Raw genomic sequence first — 12,398 nt, 5'->3', positions numbered from 1 at the left:
CTTACGGTAGCGCTCTAAGGATGATGACGTAGGCACTGCCAGAGTAAAATTCTGTCTCAAAAAGCGCTAGTCCAATTAAGTTCTTTTTCTTCACCTTTAACACTCATAACCTTCAGATTGCTCTGAGGAAGTCTCACTATTTGACCTCGCCCAGCGGTAACTTTAATTGCTAATTACTAGCTGAGAGGACCTCAGTAAAATCAGTGTAACTGATAAAACCCGTGCCCTTACCCATAGCGTTCGGGAGGCTATAACCACTAAGCTATAAATAATGGAAAGATTCATTACTATAGGTTGTGGATATAATATAATGCAAATTTTCGAACGTTATTAGTAAAGCAATTATTATTTGTACCTAATCGATAGCAATTATATTTTAAAAACAGATGAAAACTATACCCTCTATGATGGAATGATGACCTTCCATTGCATCCCCATCCCTTCCACCCTCCTCTCACACCACACACAGAGACTTACTGTACCCTAATGTATCTTTATGTACTAGTTGGAAGGAAGGAAGGTGGAAGTTGTTACGTAATGCGACAAGAGAGGCCTTGGGCTGACACGTGACCTGGCTTGGCGAAATAAAACTCCATTACCTCCCTTGATGCCAGGTCACCGACCCAGAGCATCAATTCTGATCAAATGAAGCCTAAAACTTCCATGACATAATTCAACATATCCAGGAGGATGTCCAGGGGGTCTAGAGGAATTAAGTGGAATAAATTAATTTTTTATCCTTACAATACGCGCTTCTTTGTTCTACTTTAGTTTCCCAGGAGGGAGGAAAGCCTCAATTTTTTGCCTCCTGTCATTTACTAAGGGTAAGCCTCAATTTATTATCTATTGACAAATAGACGTCAGTTTTTTTTATGTAAGTCCTCTTATTGACGATAATTTGCGTCATCACATTGTCAAAGTAGTGTGGATCCGCATACTACTTTGACAATGTGATGACGAAATTTTTCGTGAATAAGAGGACAGACAAACAAAACGCTGATGTCTATTTGTTCTTTACACTAGCGAAAACGATAAAAACGTCTTATTGTTAGCGATTAAAACAAGCAACCGAAATAGCGAGCGCGCGTTGACGTCAGCTATCTGTCTGTCCTTTTATTGATGATAAAAAATAACCAATCAGCGCGCGAGAATTTTTTAAGTTATTGTATAATATTTTTATCACATAACATTTTTATAACTAAGATATAACGCGCGCTCTGATTGGCTCTGCATATATGAAGAAAAATTGTATGGAGCACTCGTATGCACCCGGCTAAACTGCTCCGCCTCGTGCAACTCTTACGCTACCATCGTGCTCTCCCAACTATCCACGTGCACCATAACTGAAATAGATTTACGCACGCTAAGCATTGACCATTGCTTAAACATATACCAAAAGGGATAAATCAAACCTTCAAAAATACTGTGTGTGCAACCATACGACTCAAAGTCCCTCGAGAAATAAACAATGAAACAACTGCCATGTTGAATTGGTTGATCTAACAAGAGAAGATAACGAGAAATGCTTTGTTATAGAACCAAGACGGTGGTTATGACGTAACATCCACATGCTTCTATACGAACACTGTTGTGACTTGAAGTGACACATGAATATTATTTACACGATTGAGGTTAGCACTGTGCAACAGAGAATTTCGAAACTGAAGTATTCTCTTGTTGTACTATGTACAGTTAACCACCCTCAGTTCATCAATTAAATTGCCGTGCAAATGTACAACAGTTTTATCAATGGGATTTATAGGATAAGATATTAAGCCTTCTCAAGGATTTTTCAAAAAGAAAATAATATTTTACACAAGTTGGGTGAAACACTATATTACAATATAGGACAAGCATCAAACAATCAAGTCCAATGAAGTCGATAAGTTATGGAAGAGTTTCAGTACATTTGTACGACAATGGGCCTTACTCAAGCGGTAGCCATGTTTATTCTTGAGCACTTGAATGCGAGGCTACGTCTAAAGTTGCTAAATCTACTCTTCCTGTCAACATGGCAGCCGCGTGAGCACCGGCAAGGTCTATACAATAGAGACCTGTAGCACGATGTTCTTGCTAGCACCGCAAAGCCTAGCGTTTTCCGTCAAACTTTCAACATTTAGCAAAGCTTCATAACGAAGTTGTTGCTGGAAATGCAGCCATATTGAATTTCATTTATGCTGAGTGATTCTCCATGTTTGTGGGTGTGTTTCTAGGCCTGACCACTAGGGGTAAGCGGTACGTAAACCTGATGCTAAAGATGTCTAATTGTCCAAACTATTTGGTGACCTCAGTACACTACGTGCAATCTAGGGGCAATCAGCGATTTCAAACTCTATAATTCCAAATGCATAATAAACACCAAAGGATTCATGGTCAGACCACGACCTAGGCATCAAACTTTTTTTGTTCCAAGCTTAATCAGAATTAAGGGAACTACTTAACTTAGTATCAATATGATGTAGGCATATCCTAAGTTTCTTTCTAAATATCGTAACCAAAAGACCTTTTTATTTTTTTCCCATTTCAGACCATGTGTCATTCCAAAGAGTATCGCTTCTTTGTTTAACCGGTGCGCATGAGAAGACGCGTGAACTGATTTTATTTTCAAGAGAATGACACGTGATCTAAAACGGGGGGAAAGCATTACGCCATTACGCTCAAACGGAAAGGTCTTATTGGCGGGTATGTTTGCTTTCTTCACTGGGAAGCTTATTCGATTTAAATGTAGTTTTTATCAAGCTAAATAGTAGCGAAATCGCGCAAACACGTGCCTCAGTCCCTTGTGATTCTGCTCCAACACGGAGCTCAGTTGCTGGAATTGCATGTTATTTATATGTCCTATCGAGCATTCACAGCGCGACGCTGTCATCGATATCATTTAAGTATGAAAATATTCATTCTCGTAAAAGATACACGATACCTATTTCATCAAATTACTGGGATGCCATTAGTTCAATTGAACAAAATCGTAACGAAAGTGATGGCTGCCATGTTCAATAATAACATAATCCAGCATGGCGGCCATGAAGTCCAATCCAAGTGAACGAGTGTCTTTTCTAAACAAGGTTCGAGCCTAGTACAAAGTATATATTTTTGTCCAATGTTTAATATTTAACTATTAGAGCTGCTTTCCTTATCAACTTTTTTTTCTCGTTCAATCTGGAGTAAATACGTAGATTTTTTCTCGGGTTTCTTTTCGCCTTTGACTCTCTTCCACTTCATCCGCCGATTTTGAAACCAAACTTTAACTTGTCTCTCTGTTAAGTCCAGACTAACTGCTATTTCATATCGACGAAGTCTTGTCAAGTAGTTATTACGGGTAAATTCATTTTCAAGTTCTCGTAATTGATGCGTAGTAAAAGCAGTTCTTTCTTTTCTTTTTTTGCCTTTTGGTTGATCGTCGTAGAGGTCTTCAGCATCTTCTTCAGCTGTGAAAGTGTACATAGTGAGTTAAAATAAGCAGCTAAAAATACTGAACTCCATTATGTAAATAATGATGAAATGTTGTTAGCAATCATTTAGTATACCAGACCATTTCAAAAACCCACACATGCATGCTTTGAATTATTTCTCTTGGAGGTTTGAGAGAGCTATGCATCAAAAATGTCAAAAAATGTCAATTTTGGTCAAAAATAATATTTAATCCTTAAATACGCTTAAGCCTCATTCACACCGATCTAAAACATGGATTAAGGTAGTTTAAACGGCCTTTGAAAATTATCAACAAACGCAATGCAACCAATGATGCAAAACTGCTTATAACTGTCCTTTATGTTGCACAAGGTACAAGTTGATTCTTGTGAAATTAAATGTTTGCATATTATAGAAGCTAGAAAAACCCAGTTTAGCTAAACAAGTTCTGGTGTTATTGGTAATCACTTTATTAATTTGCTTTCAAAGAATACGTTTGTGCCATATTCTGTGTTCTTTCGTTTGATTTCCTCCTCCAAAAGCACCCATTATAATAAGTGAGTTATGTGGTTAATTAAGAGCGAATCTCTACGCATTAATTGTATTTTGAGCCAAGTCTGCAACAGCAATCGAACAAGACTAAATACTTCTATTTTCAAAGAGACCGACGCGCGACCGTGTTTTCTTTTCCACATGGTTAAATCATTTATATTCGCTTGCCGCGCATGCTATTAAACCCTGAACGCATTGTCAGATGCTCTCTGGTTTTCACGCTACATCAACCTAGTTTTTTGTAATTTGGTAGGGAAAAAACGATATCAATTTCTATAATATTCTGTATCTATCGCTAATACTTTATAGATTCTAGCAACATCTTGATTGCAAAATGATCGTCAGTATTATTTTAATAAGTTAAAACTTATCATTTTTATAAAGAAGATAACTCGTCGAATGGAGGACGTCAAGTTATCTGGTATCCTACTGACCGGAATAAAAGCTATGTAATTTCTTACGTCTAAATTACATTTAAAGTATAATCTGTTGTTATCAGTTCTAGGTTTATGATATTTAATGACCTGTTCTCAGAGATAGGCTTCAAATATTTCAACATGAAACACTTTTTTGATCTTGTGACTATTGTAAAACATGCCCATTGTATTCTAGCTATAAGAGACGAAAAGGTAGAGGAAGCAGTTACAGTGTAGAATTGAGAGTGAGGTTTACGCCTTGGAACTTTAAAAGAAAATGGAACACGTCGAGTACAGGTAATAAACCCATGGAAAATGAAGGATATTTCGTTGTGGCTTCTATATTTAGTACTGTCTAGTGAGTAAGTCGCTTCATGAATTCATTACTTCCACTCTGACCATGTCGGACTTTACCTGAAGTTGTTTGTGAATTTTAAGGTTAAACCAAGTAAAGAAAGTAAAAGGAAATTGATTTTTGCTGAAGGAAAAAAACGATGAATACCCTCAAAGCACGGGAAGGAGCCAATAGCCAACTCTAATCACAAATAATGTCTTGTTCGACGATTGAAACTACGATTAAACGATGAGAGGCGACGTGTTTAGCAATGACACGCACATCCATCCGTACTTAAAAATGAGTGAAAAGTTTCCCTAAACCTTGTCAGCTAGTATTGTTCAAGAAAATTCATAAAAGGCATCTCGAAGAGAAATTCCCCAATGTTGAGTTATATGATATAACAATATCACAAAGGAAACAAAACCCAAATCTTATATTAAACTAATGTATCCAATATGGCGGCTATATGACGTCACGTTGAACCTGTAACAACGAAATTGGGCCAGCAGTAGAGATGGCTCCGCATAGTTTTAAATCAATAACATTTCTTAATACTGTCTTTTAACAACTTTAACTTATATTCTATAATAAACATTTTCTTTGAATAAAACGCTGCTGTATTCCTTGATTTTAGACTCATTTACTTATTTAGCCTTATTTCAAAATATAACAAAAACCAACAAAAAGTACAGAATGCACAACTTTAGGAATACAAACACTTTGAATTACACGAACCTTCACTGGAACACATATTCTTTTTAAATAATCACTGCTAATCCTGAGAAAGAGATACCTGGATATTAAACTGGAGTGTTTCGTTACAAAGTTCCTTTTATATGGTAGTATATTCAATGATTATTTCTATTTAACCATATCAGCGGATATCTATTCTGGCTCTTGTTGGTGTTGTTGTTGATGTTTTAGATATGATCCTAAATTATTCGTTAAAATAAGGAAGTCATTTCTGAATTGACATTGAGTTAATTGATCAGTGGAAATGTAACTGTATCGCCAATTTAAAAAGAATTGGATGTCCTTCACTGCCACCTTTGTCTTGATGACAAACTAACCAAAAATTTTAAACTAGAGTGCTTACCATATATCCGTGAAAAAGTTAGCTAACGAAATTGTAAAAATTAGTGCAAAGTTTTGTAGGTCTACGGTATACTGAACTCTACTGAAGTTAATAATTTGTGCAAATTTGGGCAATTTCGTGGACAAAGTTTTTCATAGATATATGGTATGCACTCTATGATATTTTCAGTTTACAAGTTCGTTTATTATGATGGGCTCTTGTTAAAGTCTGGGTTGACTTGAGTACGTGAACAAGATCCAAAAGATCAGAAGTATCACGTAAGAATACTGCAGTGGCACCCATCAGTATCAAACAAAATCGTACAACGAAACTAGGCGTCTTATCTTTTCTCGTGAAATTAACTCAGTGAATCTGAACAATTTCGTCAAATAGTCAACATTGATTGGTTAACACTTGAGATACGGGGCGTATTATATATACGTGAAAGACTTTATAAGAAATGGCACAAACTTGAAAACAAAACTTTGCACTAACTTGTACAATTTTGTTAGTTAACTTTTTCACGGGTATAAGGTATACACTCTACAGGCTTTGAATTTCGAAAATAAGATGGCAAAAGACCCCAAAATTAGTGTAGCAGATAATATGGAGCCATTGGTGTGCCTATGCAGTCGCGCGAAACAAGGTGGTTAAGTATAGTCAGTGTCAATGTAAAAGCTGAAATAATTGCATTTGGTCGTAAGATGAACAGTGCTGTGTACCTTGGGTACATGCTACAGTACAGATGATTGACGCAGGATTCGAAAGCTTATGTCCATTCGCAGGCACTTGTCGCGGTATCGACTGCCATAGAATTGGCAATGTGTTTCCAAAATGTCTTAAATTTAACATAATTAATTTTTGATAGAATCGACATTAGATAATCATCGCATTGCATCCAAAAACACGCTATGATATATGTACCAAAAGTACATGTTTGCAAAAGTGGGCCTCGAGTCTCATGGAAGGCGTTTGAATCTGTAGTAGTCGATATAGTTACTTAGATACAAACTGTGTCAATTATTTTATGGATTCCAAAAAATCCAAACTTTTAACGATGAATTGATAAGGCTCAGCGAAGCGATACTGTTATTATCATTATATTTGTTATGATTTCCATGACAAGCTGGGTAAACTAACAATGATATAGCAAAACCTGTAAGTGCAATGGTTACAGATTCAAGAAATTAAAGGAATGTCAGACACATCCGATTGTAGTTCTGTAAACTAGATTTCCAATTATTAGTATAAGTTGTAAATGAAATGATTTTTAACAGGGTTCTCTTTAAACTAGCTGTGCTAAATGAAACATCCCTGTACAATAAATATTGTTGAAATAAATAGCTCTTAAACCAAAACAATAAAGTCGACTTTGTAGCAAGTTATAATGTAGCCTTAATGTAGCACTCAAATATCATGTAGAATTTAAACCCAAAATATCTTTGAGGAGTTGACTCCGAAAAAAATTCAAGAAGGTTCCAAGGCACATTAACAGTGCTACTAAAAAACACAAACCAAATTAAAGGAAGCTCTAGGAGTAGTAGCGGATAAATAAAATCACAAATGTTATATCCAGAATATATATACTGTTAGGTTTTTATGTTTGTTTGATGCTGAGGCAGCCCACCATTTTCCTCCTAGTATTGTATGGCTTCCAAATGCTCTAATCATCACATTTCTAGCATACCTTAACCACTAACTCGTTTTCTAAATGATAGGTAAATTGTGCAGGACTTTGTGCATATTTCTAAAGAAAGCAAAACAACATACATGCCACCTCCTTCAAACTCAGAAAAGTTTGTTATTGATACCAGTTTATTAGGGATTTTGAATTTCAATTTCGTTATCGTGTTTTGCAGTTGAAAGCTTCCATCGACACACCTTATCGTTCGCATCAGACTGGCTCGTGATCAGCGCCCAGCTATAACTGTAAAGCTAATCAGCTTCTTGCTTGATTGATTTCAACTTAATGATATTTTTAGAAGCAATCAATTACAATTTCAGCAATAACGAGTGCAAAAAGCGAAAAAGAATACTAAAGAAGAAATTTTCTCAATATTTCTGCACAGTACGATCGTACTGTGCGTCTGCTTCCCTACAGCTCTTTTTTTTTTCGTAAAAGATTGAAGTCCTTAACGTGAGTTGCCACTTGAATTGCTTTTTGATCAAGATTGTGCTTGATACCTAGGGCCACCTACGCTTTGTTATTTGTGAAATATCAGTTTAACAAAACGAGTTGCTGATTCAGGACCATACAATTCCTGTTTCAAAATCGTTAAAAATACGTTTAAACTCAATTGTCGGACATTAATGCGCGCCTAAAATGAGTTGTGTTCAGCATTTAGGTACAAAACAGATAAGCTGATATTCCTCTTTTTGGGCGATGTAAAATACTCATTAATTATAGTTACACACAGGCAACAGATAACAACATTTTAATACGTAAAAATCATTCAATTGGAAACCATTAGTTTCGAGTGCATTAGTTGAATGACTCCGTCAGAGGAATCCATGACTGAATGTCCTCAATGGTGGAATGGAATACAGACCTAGGGTTTGGCCTACATCCAAGTACGAAAGAATAAGTCGACTAGGTAATTCCAATCAACTCCAAGAATAATATTTCACGTGCCACATTCGATTGCCAGTTGTTTTGTAAATACATTTTTAGCTTAAATTTGTCAAAAACGTTTTGCTCCTAATTTTACAGTTAGACACTTCACACTTTGTGTCTAATTTTGTCATTTGTTATTTGAAGCTAAGATGTGGGTTGCTTTTTCGACAAAATGAGTGGACAAATATTAATGGCTTCAGGTTCATTTTGAGTCCAACTTCCATTTTTCTAGATAATATTAATCACTATCTATGGTTATTATTTATATGGTTTTCGAATACTGACAGCGAAATTCCTTGCAATACCATCTCGTCCCTGGGTAAAAATAGCATTGACAGAAAGCTCATGCATAACAATGAATGTTAGTCACGCTGGCAGACACTTGATGTCATCTTCAAAAGATATCATCAGGCAGCGGCTCTGAACTTCTTGGTTTCTTGCCGCTAAAAATGGCTATCTTTCAGTGAGTCAGAAACCTGTCTGAACTTTGGTTGTTTCGCTTTGGGAACTCATATCTTAGGGATTAGGGACCTGATAAATGTTGGTACGGTGGGGAGTTTCCTCGTGATTTCTGAAATACCTCGCTGATTGCAAGTTAATCATCAAATTTACACCGGAAAAGTTAAACAGAGTCTTGAAAGAAAGCCCTAATTTACTTTTTTCTGTTATCTTGAAATTTGTGAGATCTTAAAACTGAAGCAATGTAAATGGAATGCTCGTCACTCGCCATCGTAAACATTTCGTGTGACAATGAGAAGACAAAGCAACACAAATATATATATATACTTGACTTTTTTTCTTTGCGCATGTTTCATCTCACGTATGCAGTATAATTCAGGTTTGTTCAGCTTCCAGCCCATTATTTCAACATAGATAAAGTTTGACTCAGTATTTACTAATTGTAGATTATTTTGACAGAGCTGCAATCCCTACTACGCTCTCTTTAGTATTTATACGACCGGTATTTGGTGCTCTAAGAAAAGATGTCGTATATGACTAAGAAATTTATCATATTTTCATGCTGGAACAATTTTTATAGTTTCGTGGGCACATTTGGGCAAGGACTATCTTAATGATATATCATGCCTCGTGCAGTAAATACTAATCATAGTATTTCCCGCAGACAGATTTCGCTGGTTCTTCTCGTTTATCTCGAACTTCAGCCCGCTGTTAGAATCCTTTGGTCTGTTTGCACGACGTGAGATCAATCAATCTACGTTCGTTTCCTAGCGGAAACACTGTTTTAAACAGCAAGATTTTCTAACGTTACGTGCAATTGTTCTTATCATATGATGTAGTTGTAAAGTGACTTCTAATTCGCTTGTCAAAAATAAATGGCAAGATAAAGATAATAACGAGTAGAGAAACTGTATTTCAAATTTTACGAGACTGGCCAATCGCAGAAAATGAATTAATATCTCATTGATTGAGGACGAGATAGTGAACGATATCTTGATTAAATATGCTACCATTTTAAAGTAAATGCTTGTTTTGGTTAGATAGAGGTTATAAATAATTTGACATCCCTCTAGAAGTCTATTTTGCGTGATTCCTGTCGAGTCAGAAAATAGGTACTGTCGTCTGGCCTTGAACATGAAATGTGGTTAGACAATTGAAAGGGATGTTCGGCGCCGCGACACAATAGATTGATCAATGATTCGGTAATTCCTTCTTAAGCACAAAATAATGACTCGACCATAGCAATCAGAACTCTCGCTAAATTAATCCCCTTTCATTCTTTAATTTTTGTCAATATTTATCGCCACACTAAAAATGTCACCTTTGAATTTAAGAACTAAATGGCGCTTTACCTTCTTGGCAATTTTCCGCTAATTTCTCCGTCTTGTCTGCTACGTTTTCCAGCTCTTGCACTTCAGAACTAGTGCTGCGCGCATTACATGGTTGTTGCATTAATGGTCTTGGTTGTACTTGAAGTTGTGGCCGCATTTGTGGTTCAATAACTTGATGGTGTACTGGTTCATATTCATGCTTGGAAGACACTTCCACCATTCGTCCCTCTGGGGCGTATGGAAGTGGAGGCATATGATTGTAGGAAGGAGTAGAACTTGGTGGAGGAAAAGCATTGAAGCTATAACGTGGAGTGTTATAGATGTACGGTCTGTAGTGATGAGGAGGTTGTCCTTGCGGAGATCCTGGATAAGGTGTGTTGTACTGATTGTAGCCCTGGTTGGGGTACCCAAATCCTCGACTATACATTGTGTAGGAAACTACAGAACTGCTCTCTCCCGGCTTTGTCGGGAAGCTTCTTGACTGATTCGTTTAATATGATAAGGAACTACCCCTTTTACAGTTGATGTCATGTGTGAAATCGATACGGAGCCACACTTCGCGAGCAGCAGGTTTCAAATGCTAAGCGATACATGTGGACTTTCCACGGACAGGGCTGCGCTGCCACTCACCAAATTAAGTGAATTCCCAAAGGTTCCTTTACCCGATCTTTTCCAAGATTACTAAGCGTATTTTATCCACGTGTTCGAACGCTTAAACTGCTAGGAATGTTTATAACATGTTCAAAAGTGTCGTGAATTGTCAAAGGCGAATTAACGAAGGTGGATTTGTAGCACACGAAAAATAAATATCATTGCTACCTATGGACATGCGATAAACGCTGGCTTTGAGGTTGCCGCCAAGCATCAGATGCTAAACAAATTAACCCGCTCCTACGTACGCATTGTAGCTGTTCGTAATACTTTATTACCACTGAAACAATTAGAAAATACATTCTAGTACTACCAGAATGGGGTATTGCCTTCCGTTGGAATACATCTGCAAGACATTGACCCACTGGCGTAAAAACACTTGACTATCGCTTAAAAGGAAGCTTTGCCGCAAACGATAGAAAGATGTTTATTCTCTAAATATAATAACAGCGATATGTTTCTTCATGATTCAAGATGCCAAGAGATTGGTGTGTAGCTAGAATATTTTGTGTACCGGCACCGATCACCGAAAATAGCCGGTGAAGTCGACACGAGGCTTGTAAAAGTTTTTTTTGAAAAAAGAAACATAGCTGGACAAGTACTGGTTTTGGTTCAGGCACACTGGAGTAGTTAAACTGGTGAGACAACATTAAAAACGCGTTAATATAAGACAATCGTTTCCTCATGCCTTTTATATTGCATTATAATAATCATGTGGATAGATTCTTGGTTCATTAAATGAAAAACGGAGCAGATCGCCTGCAGCTCTGCTCCAGCATTCAAATTAGCTGGAAAGCACTATAAGTCCATTTCTGATATCACACCTTGCCACAGAATACTACTTTAGCTGTGACTACTGATCGTGAGCCGGAAATGTGTTGCTTTATAGATTGTTTGGAAACTTAAGTCGTGAAATCACGGCAAAGAATCTAAGAATAGCAATGATAGAAAGTGTCGTTTCTTCAAATTTAAACACTTTTATCTGGCAATTGCAACGCAGATTCTCAGTGTCAAAAGAAAATTGTTAGCTCTCAAAATTTTGAGTTTTATAATATAAAATTCACGAAGAGATTCCATAAGATGAAGTTGGCACCTATATTGTCCTTTTATGGTTTCGTTTTATTTTACTTTGGTGCTGCGCAGTTTTTGCCTAGCTATAGTATATGAGTGGTCCCGGCCAAAATAAGTCTTCCGCTTAACGTTTTGATACAAGTATTTGATTCCTCCACATCTTGCTTTTACTTCCAACTGTGATTAATTCAAAGACATCCTTCTTGTAACGCTTGATCATTGATATTAATCAAATAGTCAAACCACTTACATTCAGTCAACTAGAAGGACAGCCAGACAGCCTTGAGAATGATGTAAGACATAAAAACGTCAGAACCGACCAACCAATCACGACAAAGAAATAACGTTTAATTGATTCTTATCTTATTTACAAGAAATTTACTGGTCATATTAAAAACTGTAAATAAAACAAAAAAGGAAAGGTTAACTAAACATGGCCAATAAATGATGCTAATAATGACAAAAAATCAGCGACTAAATA

At 36.6% G+C, this 12,398-nt stretch overlaps 1 protein-coding gene across 1 annotated transcript; it reads right to left on the bottom strand.

The window, feature by feature from the left end:
• Positions 1-2,897: 2,897 nt before the first annotated feature.
• On the bottom strand, positions 2,898-10,973 carry LOC116298333 (uncharacterized). Its single transcript, XM_031706742.2, has 2 exons — positions 10,217-10,973; positions 2,898-3,428 (listed from the first exon to the last, which is right to left on the bottom strand). Exons 1-2 carry the CDS (start codon positions 10,620-10,622, stop codon positions 3,112-3,114), a joined length of 723 nt encoding a protein of 240 aa, XP_031562602.1. The 5' UTR covers positions 10,623-10,973; the 3' UTR covers positions 2,898-3,111.
• Positions 10,974-12,398: the final 1,425 nt, after the last annotated feature.

Source organism: Actinia tenebrosa, unplaced genomic scaffold (genome assembly GCF_029948245.1).
Source record: "Actinia tenebrosa isolate PJP-AT-01 unplaced genomic scaffold, QUT_ActTen_1.0 PGA_scaffold4__44_contigs__length_22323623, whole genome shotgun sequence".
Classification (NCBI taxonomy): domain Eukaryota; kingdom Metazoa; phylum Cnidaria; class Anthozoa; order Actiniaria; family Actiniidae; genus Actinia; species Actinia tenebrosa.
Note: the sequence above shows the minus strand (reverse complement) of the source record. Positions and strands in the feature narration are given on the sequence as shown.